General features: G+C 47.1%; 2 protein-coding genes across 2 annotated transcripts; both read right to left on the bottom strand.

Moving 5' to 3' along the window:
- Window positions 1-31: 31 nt before the first annotated feature.
- LOC123054622 (transcription factor GTE2) lies at window positions 32-2,128 on the bottom strand. Its single transcript, XM_044478427.1, has 3 exons — window positions 790-2,128; window positions 525-690; window positions 32-422 (listed from the first exon to the last, which is right to left on the bottom strand). The coding sequence occupies exons 1-3, from the start codon at window positions 1,969-1,971 to the stop codon at window positions 358-360; spliced, it is 1,413 nt and encodes a 470-aa protein (XP_044334362.1). The 5' UTR covers window positions 1,972-2,128; the 3' UTR covers window positions 32-357.
- A 3,382-nt stretch (window positions 2,129-5,510) lies between these two features.
- Window positions 5,511-9,710, bottom strand: LOC123054624 (probable nucleoredoxin 1-2). The gene is made up of 4 exons (XM_044478428.1): window positions 9,483-9,710; window positions 7,692-8,177; window positions 7,109-7,597; window positions 5,511-6,338 (listed from the first exon to the last, which is right to left on the bottom strand). The coding sequence occupies exons 1-4, from the start codon at window positions 9,573-9,575 to the stop codon at window positions 5,673-5,675; spliced, it is 1,734 nt and encodes a 577-aa protein (XP_044334363.1). The 5' UTR covers window positions 9,576-9,710; the 3' UTR covers window positions 5,511-5,672.
- Window positions 9,711-19,682: the final 9,972 nt, after the last annotated feature.

The following is a 19,682-nucleotide window of genomic DNA, read 5'->3' on the forward strand; positions in this document are numbered from 1 at the left end:
CCATTCTCATATCCATATAAGTCACCAGATAAAGATGAAAACCATGATTTCAACATTTTCTTACTCGGATGCGATAGTTATGTCGCCCATAAGCATCAAGTACACAACAGATGTGCTAGAGAAAACACATCAATACAAAAGCCACCTTCAGATAGAAGGCCAGATGAACTACAACATGACTCGGTACCCTCCACTTTTCACTTCTATAGACATAGTCGAGCTGAGCTATCAGATTACCCACAAAGCCAGCCATCCACTAGGAACTAAGTTAACTAAAATCCAAGCAGACATGAACATCCCAGAAATAAGTACTCACATCCTCCACCTACTCAAATCCTACTGTTAGAACAACCTCCTCTAAACAAGAGAACGAGCATCGCCAGCTTCTGAGGCGCTGTCCCCTGAGCTCCCTGACCCTGAACCTGTAAAGAAAATTGGACAAGAAACATTGTAGGAAGTTTAATTCATGAGAATAAATGATGTTTCCCAAAAAGGAAAATAATAAACAGTAAGTTCGACAGTACCACTGGATGATGAAGAACCACTTCCCGAACCACCAGAGACACTTGTGGCCTCAGCGCCCTTCTCGATCTCCACTGATTGGTAAGTTGCGGTTGGCATCTCATCATCAATATCTACATACTCATCCACCTGCTCAGGCACTACAGTGTTCTCAGGATTCTCACTCTCCTGTAAATAACAAAACAAACAACGCCCATGAGAGTCCAATTTGCATATCCACTAACTGCAAACAAGAAGAACACATGATGTTTCCTCTACGGCCATTACCACATCAGCATGATCAACCAAAACAGGCACAGCACCATTCACAGCTCCAGCTCCATCAGCATTATTGACATCAGCAATGTCCCCATTTATCATTGCAGCTCGTCGGCTCTTTTTGAGAGCCTTGTTGAAGTTGTTGACGAATCGATCAAGCTCCCACTGCGTCTCGATGTCCATTTCGTCGATATCCAGCTCAATCTCATCCCCAAGCAGCTCTGGGTTATTGACATTCCTCTTGCGCACAATCTGCAGCACATTATGCATCTTCTCTTCAGGCAAGCTCTCCAGCCCCGCCCTAAGCATGTTCTTCTCCTCCAAGCTCATCTGCCTCTTGTTCAGCTCCCTCGCCTTGGGTTTCGGCATCCTCACCGCCCTCGGCTTGACCTGTGCTGGGAGTGGGACAACCGGAGGTGGAAGTTCCGCTCGCACTGGCACTGGCACCGGCACCGGCACCGGCACCGGTGATGGAAGGCGCCTGCATTCCTCCTCGAACCAAGAGACGGCCGCTGCGTACATCTTCTCGAACGAGGCGAGGAGGTCGCCGGCGAAGGTGTGGACGGTGTGGCCGGCCGGGTTGTACCGCAGCGCGTTGGAGAAGGTGAGGCGGACGTCGGTGGCGAAGGCGTCGTGCGAGGGGTACTTCCTGGCGGCGAGGTTGGCCTTGACGGTGCCGAGGTCCATGGGGCTCTTGATGACGGCGTGGTAGTCGTGGAGGCCGAGGGTCTCGACCTCCACGGGCGCGTTGAACCAGATGCTCCGCTTGTCCTTGCGCAGCTTGGACAGGATCTGCGCGCACCGCTTCCGCATCGCCGCCCGCAGCTTCGGCGGGGGCGCGGGGAGGCCGTCCTCCCTCGCCTGGCCCCGCCGCGGCGGCTGCGGCCGCTGCTGCTCGAGCTCCAGCTCCTGCTGCCACGCGTCGATGCGGGAGAGGAGGGCGCGGACCTGGCCGAGCTCGCCGGCGAGGCGGTCCCGGAGCGCGCCGGCCTCGCGGTGCGTGAGCCCCGACGGCCGGAACGTGACGTAGCCAACCCCCGGCGAGGCCAGCGGGTGCTGCGCCCTCGAGCCGTCGGCGGGCGGGAGGGCGCGGTGGCCGGGGTTAGGGCTCGGGGCGGGCGCGAGCGGGCCGCGATTGTCCCCCCAGTGGTGGCTCTGCGCGCGGCGGCCGGCGATGAGCGCGGAGGCCATGGCCGCCGGTGCCGGGATCGGTGGTGGGCTCTGCCAGTTGGATCCGGTCCCCGTCCCCGTCCCCGAGAGCGCACGGCACGGCAGCCGAGGAGGGGGGAGGGGAGATTTTTTTTCCGCTGCGCGGCTGGTGGATCCGCCCGGCGATGGGGAAGGAAGGCAGCATCCACGCCGTTAGTTGGCTTCTGGACGGCCCGGATTCGGCCCGAGGCGGGGGGACGGAGGGAGAGGGTGGACGGCGGGGATCTCTGACACGTGGGGCGCGCGCGCTGGGTGGGCCGTGGGGCCGGGCTGGCAGCGGGACGTGAAGAGCGGGTGGACCGGAATGCGGGCCTCCGCGGGAACTTTGACTTGCACGGCTCTCTCGTGGCGCGAACCAATTGTTCCCTTCTGGACCAACGTACACGAATCCAGTGAAGCCAATTTACCCTGCTTGTTTTGTTCCGGGGTAGATTGCAAAAAAAAAAAAAAAAAAAAAAATCTTTCTCTGGGCCAACGTACAGGCATTTGAAGATTGGGATGCTGCATTTTACGTCCCGATACGGCAGCAAATGCGTATGGGAGCCCTGCCATGCGTCCCCCCATGTTGGATTGCTTTCGAATCTATGCCTGCCTTTATATGCGAGGCCAAAGCGAGGGAGCGAGCGACGTTACGTTTGGAGGGAGCCACCATGTGCCCCAGCCTAACCCCGTCCCGTCCCGTCCCGTCCTGTGAGGCAGAAAAGCATGATTTTGATCCGCGGAGTGCTTTGGCCGTCTTGAATGCCGGCCTACCTGTGGGCCGGCTGTGGCCGCTTTCCTTTTGCTTGTAGGACGACAGAACCGACGCGATCTGTGCGGACTGTGCGTGGTCTCTTTTGTGGTTGCGGCATTCACGAACCGTCACCGTGCGTGACGGATTGTCGCAGCTGGAGAGGTGGGCGCGGCTAGTGTGACGTCGTGGAACTTTTTTGGCGCGGCTGGCTGCTGACTATGGCTGCGGGGCAGTGAAGTGAAGCCCGCGCGTGTGGTCTGTGGAGTAGACTGTGGTGCCGCTGCCACGGACCGGTCCACGCTGGGAGTCGGCGCAGAGCGGCGTCGAGGCCGAGTGGTACACGCGCGGCTGCCTCAGGCGAGATCGCGCGCCATGCTCATTGGCAGCGCATGGGGGAATTAGGCTAGCACGACGCCTTCGATTGGGTTCCAACTTCCAATAGTGCTGAAACTGGGCAACGTTCCCTTTGACGCATCAGACCATCGACATCATGTTTCTCACTATGACAGAGAAGTCGGAGCTGCGTGCGCCGGAGCCCTGCGGCAATGATGACTACATGAGGGTGGTTTCAGTGGTCGGTGCACTTTGGAGGTTGTGTTGGACTAGGTCGGTGCGAGGCTTGCAACTTTCTTCTATGAAGCTCATTAGCAAAATCGAAGCTGCCTTGTCCTCGACGCTTGTGGCCGATTGTTTGGTAGGTGGTCGACAGGATTCTCGTGTTTCATTCGTTCGGAGGGGTCTCAACGGGTTGCCAGCAGTGGAGTCGAAGTTGCTTGCTCGAGAAGAGGTGATGACGATGACATGGCTGTCATCCTTGACGGTTTCTCTCCTCGGCGGGGTTCATGTGGGTCTTGTGGGTAGTCAGGTTAATCAGGTACCCTATCATATGGGCGTGTTGTAACGATTTTCGTCCAGATTTCCGTTAATTAACGGGGCAATTCTCTTCTATCTTTTTTCAAGAATTGGACCCTTAAGGCACTGTGTTTCAAAAAAAACTGGGCAACGTTACTATGTGCCTGGTGAGTCGGCTAGCCGTAGGACAGACGTGATTTATTATCCTGAGAGGCACGGAACATTTAACAGCTGGAATTTTCTGAGGCACCACATGACATGCTACGAGGCGGTGCCGCCGTTGGTCGCGAAGACGGTATGTTTAGAGCATCTCTAGCATATCCGCTAAAACCTCGCCGGCACGTAAAATTACGGTTGTTTTTCAGGTTTTTGCCTTTTTACAGCCCGAATAGATCTGCTAAAAGCCCATCGGTCTGTAAATTTTTTTAGGCAACCCGCAAATCTGCCTCTCGGCTACTATACATACAAGGCCAGCGGTCTTTTAGGGTTAGCAAACCGGATAAGCTCCGCCGCGAAAATACTCCTCCGTCGCTAGGTTTAAAGAGCTGGGGCGAGCAATTAACCATGCATCTCCTACCCTTTTTCGTCGTCGACGACAGATCCATGACCGGCAGATCCACCTACGGCCGTGGCTGGTGGAGGCCGAGGTGGGCACAGAAGCACGGCAAGCAAGCAACACCGCCACGACGTTGGGCAAGCAAGCTCGAGCCGGCGCAGCTCAAGCTCGCTTGCCCGGCATTGTGGCGGCGTCGCTTGCTCGCCGCACGAGGGGTTCTGTTTGGAATACTTGTCGTGGTTCCAAAAGCTCTCTATTTTGTTTGGCCACGTATGCAGCCTGCGAGACCTGGTCGACGCAAGTGACTTCAGCGGACGCCTTGATGGCGAGATGTTCCTCGGGGTTTTTTGGTTGGCATGAGCGGCAAAAATGACGGTCTCGACGACACAATGCCCCTTGAGCATCATATTGTCATCCATCTCTTGCGCGTGTCAAGAAAATGTTTGTGTAATTCAGAAAAAAGTTTCTTTCCATTTTAAAAAATGCTACGAGTTTCAAAAATGTGTGTTACAAAAAAATACACACATAGTTTGAAAAGAAATTGTATCATTCAAAAAAATGGTTCAATGTGTATTTGGAAAATGACTTGTATTCAAAAAAATATTCAACAATATGTACCGGAGAAAATGTTAATGATGTATTTGAAAAATGTTTAAACATGTATAAAAAATATTTTACCTGTATAAAAAATGTACAATGTATATGAAAAAAATAGAAATCAAAACATATGTTTGAAAAAAAATTAATTGCTTGAAAATATTAAAAGTGTATAAAAATGTTCTCTATGTATACGAAAAATTTACATTGTGTATGAAAAATATAGACATGTGTTAAAAAATGAAAATGAGAAAAACCCAAAGAAAACCGATAAAAGAAACAATAAAAATAAAAAACCCAAAGAAAGAAACAAAGAAAACCAAAAAAATAAAAACCGACGCAAACAGTGAAAAAACGAAAGGAATACTACAAAGGAAAAAAAAACTTGCGGCTCAGTAGCGCCGCTTATGGAACTACCGTCTCACAACGGGCAAGAAATAGCCCTGTCGTAATTTGGTTCGCCTTTTCTTGTTCGCTCGAGGCTGCAGGGGTTTCAAATGGGCTAAAGATATATGCCTCTCGTCTCTGAAATCTCATGGTGTTCCTAGATGAGAATTTGAAAGTTCTAATTTCTGAAATGTTCATCCTCAAATTTTGGAAACCTTCTCTACAATTTTCAAACCGCTTCTGAAATTTCCAGAACATCATCAGAGAACAGTGGACGGGTGAAGGAATAGGAGCAGGGGTAACTGGGAGTCATCTCTCTACTTGCTGGGTGAACCGACAGAAACAGAACACAAAGATAAATAAATAAAAGGAGCAAATGCCAAAAACGCAAAGATCTGAAACCATATACTTGGACGATTTTGCACATAATAAATGTCACCACGACAAATACTTCCCAAGCCAAATCATCGGATGCAAGATTTATTTATCATCACACCACACAGCACATGGTTCAGACACGCTTCAGCTGGCAAGGAACACACACAACGCCAACGCTACCTAGGCCTTCCTGCAGACGTCTCCCTCGCACACGTACCCAGCTGGGGCAGCAGCATGCTCCTGCCCATTCACCTCCTCTCCCTTCTTCTCCTCACCCAGCGCGCACTTGGCGTGCAGATCGAAGTCGCACTCCGCGCAGTTGTAGGACCAGGAGGTGCCCATCTCTTCGCACCCGTCGCAGCCGTACGGCCTGGGGCGGCGGATCAGCACGAGCTCGTGCTCGTGCAGCTCGTGCTTCACCTTCTCAGGCCACCCCTTCGCCATCTCGTCGATCTTCTTCTCCAGCTCCTGGATCCTCTCGCTGGTGAACGGAAACGCGTCGGCGCCATGGACCGCCAGCGAAGTCTTCGCGTCCGTGTTGACCGTCTTTCCATCAGGACCAATGGCGACGAGAGACGGGATTCCGCGGATCTTGAACTTCTTTTTCAGGTACGCCTTCCTTTCGTCTTCCAAGGGGATGGCGAGCCATGGCATGCCAGAGAAGAAGTCGTCGAATGAGCTCTGGTCCCTGTCGCTGGAGATGAAGACGATCTCGAAATCGCTGTTCTTCTCCTTGATCTTGTTGTAAACATCCACCAGTGTAGGCAGGAAGGCTCTGCATGGCCCACACCATTTAGCTGAAAAGTAGAGGAGGACAGTCTTCCCAACAAGTTCTGCTACAGGAACCTGACACAATACATTACAAAGTATATTTCAGTCTTCTCATACTTATCACATCAGAAGTGTAGAACACCTCAACAATATGCTCATTCTGAAATTACTACTATATGCTCATCGTCAATGATTTAAGAATTGTAGTGATACATTTAGGCTACCTGATAAATGGCTCTTTATCATTTCCTTTGTTCCTGGACCCTAGCAAAATATTTTGTCCATTCTTCATCTATTCCTACACTGGTCCTTCAAATCTGCCCTTTTTGTATGGCTCAGAAATCTGGACGCTATATCTATGATTTGTTTCTTTTGGTCCAAAGAACATTTATGATTGTTTTTCAACTTTTTTGGACAAATTGAGATGAACAAACTAGAGGTGCAGCAACTAGTTGCAACAAATATGCATTCAATTTCGTAGTGCTAGTTAGAAAATGTAAGATCTTGGTGAGCATGATATGGTGGGTCTAAATGACCACCTAAGCTCTTGAAATAAATAAGATGTCAACATGATATGGAGGGTCTAAATGTCTACCTAATACAAACCATAACATAAATAAGAGGGCCAGGCAAGTACAGATGTGAGAACGTTTATCACGAAATCAACTAACAAAAAATTGGATATTTCTACTCTTTAAAATTGTGCATGAAAGTCAACATTCAGATCAATATGGTTAATTTACTCCAATGCAATACTCTAAGATACTTCAAACAGATAGTGTTGATATATTCTTGCCAACAAAAAGAGTCTTTAATCTATGGAATCAAGCATATATAAGAAATACCTTTGCTCCATCTTTCCCAATGACAAAGTCTACGTCACCAGTAACCAGAAGGGACTCCAATGTCTGTGACGCTGCTTTAGCCTTTGCCTTCTCTGCTAGAATTTCCAGCTTCTCTGCATTGAAGGGGAACCCCTCCCATGCATCCAAACCATGCTCATTAATTATGTCTGCAATATTGCTGCTCAGTGTCTTCCCATCAGGACCAATCAGCACTAGTGTAGGAAGATCACTAAGCTCAAAGTAACTGACAAGCTTCTGACACATCTTGTCGCCCTGGGGAATGGCAAGCCAAGGCATGCTTGAAAAACTGTTATTGAATGATTCCTCGTCACTGTCCAAGGATACAGCTACAACTTCAAACTTCTCCCCCACTTCTTTGAGTTTCGCATATATCTTGGCAAGCACTGGGGTAAATTCCTCAACTGGAGGATAGCCGTTCACTACAAAGCATATACCAACATACTTCCCCTCAAGATCAACGATGGGTACCTGGGTACAAGTAACATTGCAAATTAGATCATAAGAATGTCTAGATCTGTAAAAGCGTGAATAGACAATAAAAGAACTGTGATTGATCAGTTACCTTCTCCCCCGTGTTTGAAATTACATAGTTACGATTTGGTGTAGCAAGCACACTATGAATAGTTTGGTTATCCTTAGCAGCCTTTTCTTGTTCCTTCAATTCATTGATCCTCTCAGTTGTAAAAGGATAAGCTTCTATTCCATATTCACTCACAAACTCAACTCCTTCATCAGTAAGAACTTCGCCAGTTTTTGCATCAAGGAAAACAAGGTGTGGAATACCGTTGACCTCAAACCGCTCATCAAGGCTTTTACGGCCTTCAGAGTCGGAGAAAGGAACTGCCAACCACGGCATCTTTGCAAAATAGGCATTGAATGCTTCCTCATCTTGGTCGCCTGAAACAAAGATCACCTCAAAGCTCTTGCCATGTGAGGTAAGTTCTTTGTATGCTTCAATAAGCTTTGGCGTAAACCGCTGGCATGGCGGGCACCATGAGGCCGAGAAATAGATAGCTACAGTGTCTCCCTCAATGCTGCTGATCTTCACCTGAAATATGACAGAAGGAACAGTTGCAGAGCGTCAGGTTCAGCTACTACAGGCTGGTCCATGCGAACAAGTTAGTTACACATGTTTTCATTCATATCATGTAACTGTCTTTCTTTGCTTTTGCTTACACAAATTTAAAGAATCTGATGCACACTGCCTAATAATAACAAAATTGAGTATCCACCATGTAACTCATCCCCTACAACCTGACCACTTTGCATCACTTTTGTGATCAATTTAATGTACTTCCTATGAAATATCATAACCGACCTCCTTTTTCAAATCGGGGTTATGGTAATGAAATTGCCAACTATCATTCACAACACAAGAGAAAATTGAACTGAACAAAACTATTCCGAAAGACCATTACATATACACCAAATCTCTATCCATAGAAGGAAACATGCCAATCTCTGTCCCAGAATGTAAGGTGTATGCTGAATCGCTATGGAAAGACTTTGACCAACAATAAGTTTGTTAATATGTGATATATGTAACATAAAACTGATGCCATCATATTTCAATTAAAATTAGTTGCTTATGATTGCAACTTTGTTTCACATAAACCACATACTAATCTAATAGTTGTGGCCTTGTTGGTAAAAATTCCTAGTAGTCGCCCGTGACAGATGGAGTATTACTTTTAGACAAATCGAGTCAACTCTGGAGTCTAGATTGAAATAGAAAACTAAGATAAGACAGACACGAAGGAACAGAATTACAACAACCCACCCGTGAAAGTTGACCATAGTGCAGCTATTTCAAGCCAATGAGATACCACCAATATAAGATATTATCTGATAATCAATTGACCTCGATCAAGCCGAATCGTGCACTCTAGTAGTACTATTTATTCAATAGAATCTTTTTTCTAAACAAAAGTGCCCATCTCATCTTATTTGCACTAGCGGTTGATAAATACAGCTCGAACTCTAAATCGACCAATCAAACGAAATAAACAAGCGAGATGCTATTTCAAGTTAGAACAAGCCAGTCACATACCACCGACACCATCGCAGATATTATTTAATAATCAATTGACACCTCGATCAAGCCGAATCGTTCACTCTAGTACTGTTAATCCGACAGAATCCTTGCTGAAAAAGAGAACCCGTCTCATCCTATTTGCGCTAGCTAGGTGTTGATAACTACAGCCCGAGCTCTAAATCGACCAATCAAACGAAATAAACAGGAGAGATGCTAAACACGGAGCGCGATGCGACTAGCATCGGGCCAAGGGGAAGGGACTAATCGCGAGATCGCACAGGAAGAGCCATGTGAGAGAGAGGGGGGAACGGAGCAGACCTGCTCGCCGGAGTTGCGGATGAGGTAGTCCCTGTCGCCGGCGGCGAGGATGGCCCCGAGGCCGCCGCCGGGGGTGGGGGAGGACGCCGCCATCCGGTGCCTTCGCTTGAGGGGTGGGTCGGAGGGGAAGTGGACTGGAAGTGGGGGGAGCGGAGACGGAGCGGGTCGAGGCCGTGGTTTATGCCGTTTGTTTTGGGAGAGGGATTTGGGTGGCACGGTTGGGGGGATTAGCGATAGGGTTTATATACAGGGACGTGACCGCGTGAGGGACGGTGGTGGGTCTCCGTCTACGACGACTTGGCGTCATGCCTCGGATGCCAAGTGCGGATGCTTCCTTCGCACCGAAGGTTGGAGAACCGCCACAGGGCTGCTCTGTCCAAAATTATTGCGCCGTCCAAGTGTGAAATGGAGCGGGTGTGCACCAGAATTCATTTAAAAAAAGGTTGTACACGGGAAAATAAATTAAATATTTCTACAATGAAGAGACCTATAACTTCCCCCGTTGTGCTTAGAGCAACTTCAACAACTCCTCTTTCTCTAAATAACCGTTGTTTACTGGAAGCTGGGGCAAAAAAAAAAAAAACTCGCCATCATTTTCTGTGAAGTGTCCATACACTAGTAACATTACTAGGGAAAAAAACTATTAGTAGCACAAGATAAAGGGCTAGCAATAGCGCGGGTGTCCGTGTTATTGCTAGCGCGCTGCAGCTAACTTTTAGCAGTAGCGTTGGGTACAGCTCCGTGCTACTGCTACACAAACTTAGCAGTAACGCGGGTCCATCCAGCGCTACTGCTAACTATCTGCAGCGCTGGTATGAATCTCGTGTCATTGCTAAGTCTGTGCAGCAGTACTCCCTTACCCCGCGTCACTGCTAAGATTTTCTGTATTTTTTCTTTTTCTACATATTTACATAGTATTTATATAGATTTTACACAATAACAATGTACACATACATTGAAACTAATATGAGACAAGAATGTCTCATCATCATCATCGAAGTGCTACAACATAGCCTCATCATCATAATGATCCAATACAAATGTCTCGTCATCATCTCGAAATAGTGATACAAATTATTACAAGTCTCGAATACATGCAACTACATGGTCACATACACATGTTTCATCACCGATCTAAACTATGATATACAAAAGACGAGCGATCACTATGAGCAAGAGCGGGATTATGAAGTAGTTCTTAAGCCGGTTATGATTCCTCTCTCGTGCTAGCGTGAACCTCAAGTAATTAGCTTCCGCTTGGATTCTACTTTGAAACCCTTTGTGGCTGCTGCCTGGGAAGCGGTCGACTTGCGCCTGACACTCTGGCCACTCATCGTACACTCCTGGAATCCTTCCTATGTACATGGCCTAGCACTTCTTCAATATCGATCTATATCCCTGACAGAGATGCATCGTCATCAGGAAAATTCATTGATAATATGCAACATAATATACGTAAGCAACACAAAGAGAAAGAGTTAGCAAATAGAAGCAACATATAGTAAACATAATTAACGAAGTTCATTGTACCCAAACTAATTAACTAGAGCGCTACACAAGTTTAGGAGGACCGTTTACATCACAAAGTTTCGTCATACAGAAATTCAAAGTTTCATCCTACAAAAAGTACTAACTGGGTGGACATCATCATCGTCATTGTCAATCACTATAGGTCTGTTCGTCCATATCCGGGAGGATGCACCCTAGTTTTGTGAAAGGCGTCATGTCCTGACGTTGTAGGCCTATGCGAGTTCGGACTTCAGCCCGCAATACAGGGCCGCCATGGAACATCCCATTTTCTTCGACGACGTCTTTGATGATGATCATCACAATGTCATGTTGGATGCGATGAAAGTCATTTCTGAGTTTTTCATCCGGTTCGGCTCCTAAGGTTGCAACCCATTTGCGGATATGCGATACGTCTCCAACGTATCTATAATTTTTGATTGTTCCATGCTATTATATTATCTATCTTGGATGTTTTATATGATTTTTGGGACTAACCTATTAACCTAGAGCCCAGTGCCAGTTTCTGTTTTTCCTTATTTTTTAGTTTCGCAGAAAAGGAATATCAAACGGAGTCCAATTGACCTGAAAATTTACGGATATTATTTTTGGAAAATATAAAAAATGCTGGAACGAAAAGATATCAGAGAAGAGTCCCGAGGCCACCACAAAGGGTGGAGGGCACCCCCCCCCCCCCGTCCTTGTCGTCGCCTCATGGGTCCCCCTGACTTGTTCCCGACGCCAACACCTCTTATATATCCCTAAACCTCCAGAACAGAACCTAGCTCAGGAGTTCCGCCGCCGCAAGCCTCTGTAGCCATGAAAAATAATCGGGAGCCCGTTCCGGCACCCTGCCGGAGGGAAAACCATCACCGGTGGTCATCTTCATCATCCCGGCGCTCTCCATGACGAGGAGGGAGTAGTTCACCCTCGGGGCTGAGGGTATGTACTAGTAGCTATGTGTTTGATCTCTCTCTCTCTCTCTCGTGTTCTTGATTTGGCGCGGTCTTGATGTACCGCGAGCTTTGCTATTATAGTTGGATATTATGATGTTTCTCCCCCACTACCTTCTTGTAATGGATTGAGTTTTCCCTTTGAAGTTATCTTATCGGATTGAGTCTTTAAGTATTTGAGAACACTTGATGTATGTCTTGCATGTGTTTATCTGTGGTGACAACGGGATATTGACGTGATCTACTTGATGTATGTTTTGGTGATCAACTTGCGGGTTCTGTGACCTTGTGAATTATGCATAGGGGTTGGCACACATTTTCGTCTTAACTCTCCGGTAGAAACTTTGGGGCACTCTTTGAAGTTCTTTGTGTTGGTTTGAATAGATGAATCTGAGATTGTGTGATGCATATCGTATAATCGAACCCGCGGATACTTGTGGTGACATTGGAGTATCTAGGTGACATTAGGGTTTTCGTTGATGTGTGTCTTAAGGTGTTATTTTAGTACGAACTCTAGGGTTGTTTGTGACACTTATAGGAATAGCCCAATAGATCGATCGCAACAGTTTTCGAGGGTAGAGTATTCAACCCAAGTTTATCGATTCGACACAAGGGGAGCCAAAGAATATTCTCAAGTATTAGCAGCTAAGTTGTCAATTCAACCACACCTGGAAGACTTAATATCTACAGCAAAGTATTTAGTAGCAAAGTAGTATGGAAGTAACGGTAACGATGGTAAAAGTAACAGTAGCAGTTTTCTAGTAATTGTAACCGTGGCAACGGAAAAGTAACTAAGCAAAGATCAATATGTGAAAAGCTCATAGGCATTGGATCAGTGATGGATAATTATGTCGGATGCGATTCCTCATGCAACAGTTATAACATAGGGTGATACAGAACTAGCTCCAGTTCATCAATGTAATGTAGGCATGTATTCCGAATATAGTCATACGTGCTTATGGAAAAGAACTTGCATGACATCTTTTGTCCTACCCTCCCGTGGCAGCAGGGTCCTATTATAAACTAAGGGATATTAAGGCCTCCTTTTAATAGAGTACCGGACCAAAGCATTAACACTTAGTGAATACATGAACTCCTCAAACTACGGTCATCACCGGGAGTGGTCCCGATTATCGTCACTTCGGGGTTACCAGATCATAACACATAGTAGGTGACTATTGACTTGCAAGATAGGTTCAAGAACTCACATATATTCATGAAAACATAATAGGTTCAGATCTGAAATCATGGCACTCGGGCCCTAGTGACAAGCATTAAGCATAGCAAAGTCGTAGCAACATCAATCTCAGAACATAATGGATACTAGGGATCAAACCCTAACAAAACTAACTCGATTACATGGTAAATCTCATCCAACCCATCACCGTCCAGCAAGCCTACGATGGAATTACTCACGCACGGCGGTGAGCATCATGAAATTGGTGATGGAGGATGGTTGATGATGACGACGGCGATGGATTCCCCTCTCTGGAGCCCCGAACGGACTCCAGATCAGCCCTCCCGAGGGAGATTAGGGCTTGGCGGCGGCTCTGTATCGTAAAACGTGATGAATCCTTCTCTTTGGTTTTTTTCTCCCCGAACGTGAATATATAGAGTTGGAGTTAACATCGGTGGAGCCTCAGGGGGGCCACGAGGCAGGGGGGCGCGCCCTCCACCCTCGTGGACAGGGTGTGGGCCCCCTAGTGCTGATTCTTTCGCCAGTATTTTTTATTTATTCCAAAAATATTCTCCATGAAGTTTCAGGTCATTCCAAGAACTTTTATTTCTGCACAAAAATAACACCATGGCAATTCTGCTGAAAACAGCGTCAGTCCGGGTTAGTTCCATTCAAATCATGCAAGTTAGATCCAAAACAAGCGCAAAAGTGTTTGGAAAGGTAGATACGTTGGAGACGTATCAACTCCCCCAAGCTTAAACATTTGCTTGTCCTCAAGCAATTCAATTGACAAACTGAAAGTGATAAAGAAAAACTTTTACAAACTCTGTTTGATCTTGTTGTTGCAAATATGTAAAGCCAACATTCAAGTTTTCAGCAAAGATTATGAACTAGCCATATTCACAATAACATTTAGGTCTCATGTTTACTCATATCAATGTCATAATCAACTAGCGGGCAATAATAATAAATCTCGGATGACAACACTTTCTCAAAACAATCATAATATGATATAACAAGATGGTATCTCGCTAGCCCTTTCTGAGACCGCAAAACATAAATGCAGAGCACCTTTGAAGATCAAGGACTGACTAGACATTGTAATTCATGGTAAAAGAAATCCAGTCACAGTCATACTCAATGTAAATTAATAGTAATGCATGCAAATGACAGCGGTGCTCTCCAACTGGTGCTTTTAATAAGAGGATGATGACTCAACATAAAAGTAAATAGATAGGCCTTTCCCAGAGGGAAGCAGGGATTTGTAGAGGTGCCAGAGCTCGAGTTTTGAAATAGAGATAAATAATATTTTGAGTGGCATACTTTCATTGTCAACATAACAACTGAGAGATCTCGATATCTTCCATGCTACACACATTATAGGCGGTTCCCAAACAGAATGGTAAAGTTTATACTCCCCCACCACCAACAAGCATCAATCCATGGGTTGCCCGAAACAACGGGTGCCTCCAACTAACAAAAGTTCTGGGGGAATTTTGTTTGCAATTATTTTGATTTGATTTAAGCATGGGACTGGGCATCCCGGTTACTGGCCATTTTCTCGTGAGTGATGAGCGGAGTCCACTCATCGTGAGAATAACCCACCTAGCATGGAAGATATAGACAGCCCTAGTTGATACATGAGCTATTCAAGCATACAAAACAGAATTTCATTTGAAGGTTTATAGTTTGGCACATACAAATTTACTTGGAACGGCAGTTAAATACCACATATAGGAAGGTATGGTGGACTCATATGGAATAACTTTGGGGTTTCTGGAAGTGGATGCACAAGCAGTATTCCCGCTTAGTACAAGTGAAGGCTAGAAAGAGACTGAGAAGCGACCAACTAGAGAGAGACAACAATCATGAACATGCATTAAAATTAATCAACAATGAGTGCAAGCATGAGTAGGATATAAATCGCCATGAACATAAATATCATGGAGGCTATGTTGATTTTGTTTCAACTACATGCATGAACATGTGCCAAGTCAAGCCACTCGAATCGTTCAAAGGAGGATACCACCCTATCATACCACATCACAACCATTTTAATAGCATGTTGGCACGCAAGGTAAACCATTATAAACTCCTAGCAAATTAAGCATGGCATGAGCAACTATAATCTCTAATTGTCATTGCAAACATGTTTCATTCATAATAGGCTGAATCAGGAACGACGAACTAATCATATTTACAAAAACAAGATAGGTCGAGTGACGGTGTCCTGGATTGGGGGTACTCACCACGTCGTCTCCCGACCAGCTGGATCGGGCCGAGGACCCCCATGGCGGTTCACTCATGGGCCACTTCAGGCAGCCCATGCCGCACATGAGGAAGATTCCACAAGACTTGATGATCAAGACAAGGACTCCTCTCCACCAACGTATTCGACTAGGACTCTTGTTATCCTAGGCCTCCGGTACATTATATAAGCCGAGGCCAGGCTAGTCGATAGATGATTATGACATTATTCATCACACCCTCAGGTTTTAGACCACAACATATGATCTCGAGGTAGATCAACTCTGTAATCATACACATAGAATATAATCAAGCAGGAGTAGGGTTTTACCTCTTAGAGAGGGCCCAAACTTGGGTAAACACCGTGTCCCTCGCCTCCTGTTAACATTGATCCACAGACGCACAGTCTGGGACCCCCTACCCGAGATCTGCCGGTTTTGACACCGACAATGGTGCTTTCATTGAGAGTTCGGTTGTGTGATCGGCAAAAGATCAATGGCTCGCCTGCAGATCAACTGCGACATCGGCGTCTTCGTCGCCGGCTCGACTGGTCACCTTGGCTTGACCAAGGACTGTGCCCTGCTTCCAATCGTTATGTTTGGACGAGGGCCTTCATCAACATCAACTCCGATCTCTATCATGATCGTGGAGGAATCATCCATGGAGCTCGGGGGCTCAACGTCAACCTTGCCCTCGGGCGACCGTGCTATTTTTTCCGAACAACGAACTTATAACCGCTACCACCACCTCCTCGAGCATCGCTTTGATGATTCCTTCGGTGGAATTGTGCGGAATTGAGTCTACAACAACACTGTAAAATTTCGTCGCGTTCCGATGGAGCAATCTCCGCCGATCTCCGATATACCGGAGCCCTGTCGAATCTGGACGAGAACCTGGACGAGTTTGGAGCATGGTGTACAACATCTAGCTCGGACGTCCTTTGGAAAATCCAACCGTTGATCGGCTGTGGAATTCCTATATCTACCACCTCTCAAAATTTCAGCCCGATCGGACCGTCCAAACTCCGGGAACTTCGGCGTCACCAACCGACCAGCTTCGTCACGTTAGCTGGACCGGGGGCTTTGCCTCGGCGAGCCAACCTTTGCCAGCATCGCCATGCCGTTGCTTCGTCGCCCATCAGGCAATGGGTGTGCGAATCAAGTCCCAGTCTTGGGAGTAACCTTTCTTTGTATTGCTACAACAGATAAACCAGGTGCTATTAATCCTAGTAATTTTTTCTTGCTTGGGTTTATTTTTCCCGATGAATTATTACTCTGGTTTGTTCCATCATTTATACACAGGTCTGTCAAATGGTGGCTGCATTAACGACGGTCGCGTGGTGGTTCGGTCAGTTTCCGTATACCACTACTAGAAAAAGGGCTATAGATGGGATTGACACTAATGGCGCACCAGACAAGGGGTGCGCCATTAGTATATACTAATGGCGCACCACCTTCTGATACACCATTAGAGTTGAAACTACTAATGGCGCACCAGGCGCAGGGTGCGCCATTAGTATCAATTTTTTTTTAACTAGTGCGCCTGTCTAAACATACTAATGGCGCATCCAGACACAGTGCGCCATTACTAGTTGTAACTAGTAATGGCGCACCTGGCCCAGGGTGCGCCATTAGTATCAATTTTTTTTAACTAGTGCGCCTGTCCAAACATACTAATGGCGCATCCAGACACAGTGCGCCATTACTAGTTGTAACTAGTAATGGCGCACCTGTCCCAGGGTGCGCCATTAGTATCAATTTTTTTTAAATAGTGCGCCTGTCCAAACATACTAATGGCGCATCCAGACACAGTGCGCCATTAGTATCAATTTTTTTAACTAGTGCGCCTGTCCAAACATACTAATGGCGCATCCAGACACAGTGCGCCATTACTAGTTGTAACTAGTAATGGCGCACCTGTCCCAGAGTGCGCCATTAGTATCATTTTTTTTAACTAGTGCGCCTGTCCAAACATACTAATGGCGCATCCAGACACAGTGCGCCATTACTAGTTGTAACTAGTAATGGCGCACCTGGCCCAGGGTGCGCCATTAGTATCAAAAGTTTTTTTTAACTAGTGCGCCTGTCCAAACATACTAATGGCGCACCACCAAAAGGTGCGCCATTAGTAACCTGGATTACTAATGGCGCATTTAGAGTTGGTGCGCCATTAGTAAGTGGGCAGCAACAAGATATTTTGGACAGCCTCTCCTACCCACACTCACTTTCTCCCCACTTCATTCTCTCCACCTCCTCCTTGTCTCGGGTGCCTCCTCTTTTTCACCTCATTTCCACCATAGATTCATTCAATTTAAGTGGTTAAATTACCTTGTTTTGATAGGTAAGTAAGGGGGGAAGCTATATTTATGTTGTTCTCCCTACAACAATGTGCACATGCACTTTTTATGGCCTAGCTAGATCTATGTATGTTCGTGGTGTTGCATATGTTTGTGGTGTTGCATATGTGTTTGTGTTTGGAGGTGTACCGGTATTTGAAATGCGATAGTTGCCAATATTTTGCCGGAATGTTGATTCATTTCCGTTTCGGCGAGAATTTTGGCATTAAGCATTCTTTTTGGTCCTATTTTTAGGGAAAGTCATGCCAAATTTTTTCTTGGTTCTAAAATATCGTTTTGCTCTACCCCGCAGGCGACCATGGTCCGCATGATGACCGAAGGCATCGTGAATAGGTTTTTGAGGTCCGCGAAGGCCGAGATGCTTCAAAAGAACGAGACGGAGATAAGATGTCCGTGTCGAAGATGCAAGCTGAAGAGCCTTATTGCGGACCCGGAATCCTGGCAGGTGCGGGACCACCTGCTCTTGCGTGGTTTCATGGATGGCTATCGGTGGCAAGGTGATGAAGATGACTACGAAGTCGTCCATGGGGGCCGGGCAAGAAATGAGGAAGGGCAGCAAGACAACCACCGCGGCTCGGGCGGGCGAGAAGACGAAGAATCCCCAGGAGATGATCACGACGGTGATGCTGTACACAGTCATCATGTAGAAGATGCAGGACATGATGATGAGGAAGATGCCGGAGCAGACGACGGGCATGATCATGAAGATGATGATGCCGGCGGAGCAGACGACGCTGGACCATCGATGGGCTGGGTGCAGGACCCTCATATTCAAGAGCTGCTTCTCAAGCAGACGGATAACGCAAGAGCTGCCGCCCGAGAGAAAGCCAAGATGGATCAACTTGAGTTAGACGCGGTTACTCCATTGTATGAAGGATGCAGGCCCGAGGATACCCGCCTGAAAGTAACGCTCATGGCTCTGGAGATGAAGGTAAAACACAAAATGACCGACGCATGCTTCGACGAGAACATGTCATTCTGGCACGAACGTCTTCCCAAGGGGAACAAGTGCCCGACCAGTTTGGAGGAGGCGAAGAAAATCGTGTGTCCTCTGGATTTACCGCACGTGAAATACCATGTGTGCATGAACAATTGCATCATTTATCGGGACGAGCACGCGGAGTCTACCATATGTCCGGTGTGCGGCGTCACTCGATACAAGAAGAGGAAGAAAGCTCCTCGAAAAGTGGTGTGGTACTTTCCGATCACTCCTCGTCTGCAGCGGTATTTCGCGGACCCTAAGGTAGCAAAGCTCCTGCGTTGGCACGCGGATAGGGAGGAGAAGAAGCGAGAAGATGACGCAAATGATCCGGAGATAGATAAAAAAGACAAGATGCTGAGTCACCCTAAGGATGCGAGCCAGTGGCAAGCGTTGAACTTCGAAGACCTAGAATTTGGGAACGATCCAAGGAACATCGTGCTGGGCGCGAGCACCGATGGAGTCAATCCGTTTGGCAGCCAGAGAAGCACACATAGCACCTGGCCTGTGTTTGTGTGGATGTACAACCTTCCCCCCTGGTTGTGCATGAAGAGGAAGTACATTCACATGAGTATGCTAATTGAAGGACCGAAACAACCAGGGAACGACATCAATCTGTATCTGGGGCTGCTGAAAGAGGAGCTTGACACGCTGTGGAAAACGCCAGCCAATACGTGGGACGCCGCAGAGAAAGAATATTTCCCTATGAGAGCCGCGCTGCTCACGACGGTGCACGACTATCTCGGTTACGGATATCTCGCGGGGCAGGTGGTCCACGGATTTTCTGGATGCGTCAGGTGCATGGATGACACAACGTATCGCCAGCTAGATAGAGATCCCGGGTCTTCGAAAACCGTGTTCATGGGACATCGAAGGTGGCTTCGCGACGATGACCCGTGGAGAAAACGCAAGGATCTATTCGATGGTGAAACCGAACCCCGAGGACGCCCGCGTACGAGGAGCGGCGAGGAAATAGACGAGC

The sequence above is a fragment of the Triticum aestivum genome, chromosome 2D (assembly GCF_018294505.1).
Source record: "Triticum aestivum cultivar Chinese Spring chromosome 2D, IWGSC CS RefSeq v2.1, whole genome shotgun sequence".
NCBI lineage: Eukaryota > Viridiplantae > Streptophyta > Magnoliopsida > Poales > Poaceae > Triticum > Triticum aestivum.

What these genes read in the sequence shown, in the direction of transcription:
- LOC123054622 (XM_044478427.1), bottom strand. Translation starts at nt 1,971, where the DNA reads ATGGCCTCCGCGCTCATCGCCGGCCGCCGCGCGCAGAGCCACCACTGG. An exon ending in TGGTTGATCATGCTGATGTG is followed by an intron (nt 691 to 789) that starts GTAATGGCCGTA and finishes TGTTATTTACAG; the next exon opens with GAGAGTGAGAATCCTGAGAA. An exon ending in TGGTTCTTCATCATCCAGTG is followed by an intron (nt 423 to 524) that starts GTACTGTCGAAC and finishes TTTTCTTTACAG; the next exon opens with GTTCAGGGTCAGGGAGCTCA.
- LOC123054624 (XM_044478428.1), bottom strand. Translation starts at nt 9,575, where the DNA reads ATGGCGGCGTCCTCCCCCACCCCCGGCGGCGGCCTCGGGGCCATCCTC. An exon ending in TCCGCAACTCCGGCGAGCAG is followed by an intron (nt 8,178 to 9,482) that starts GTCTGCTCCGTT and finishes GTCATATTTCAG; the next exon opens with GTGAAGATCAGCAGCATTGA. An exon ending in TTGGGAAAGATGGAGCAAAG is followed by an intron (nt 6,339 to 7,108) that starts GTATTTCTTATA and finishes GTATTGTGTCAG; the next exon opens with GTTCCTGTAGCAGAACTTGT.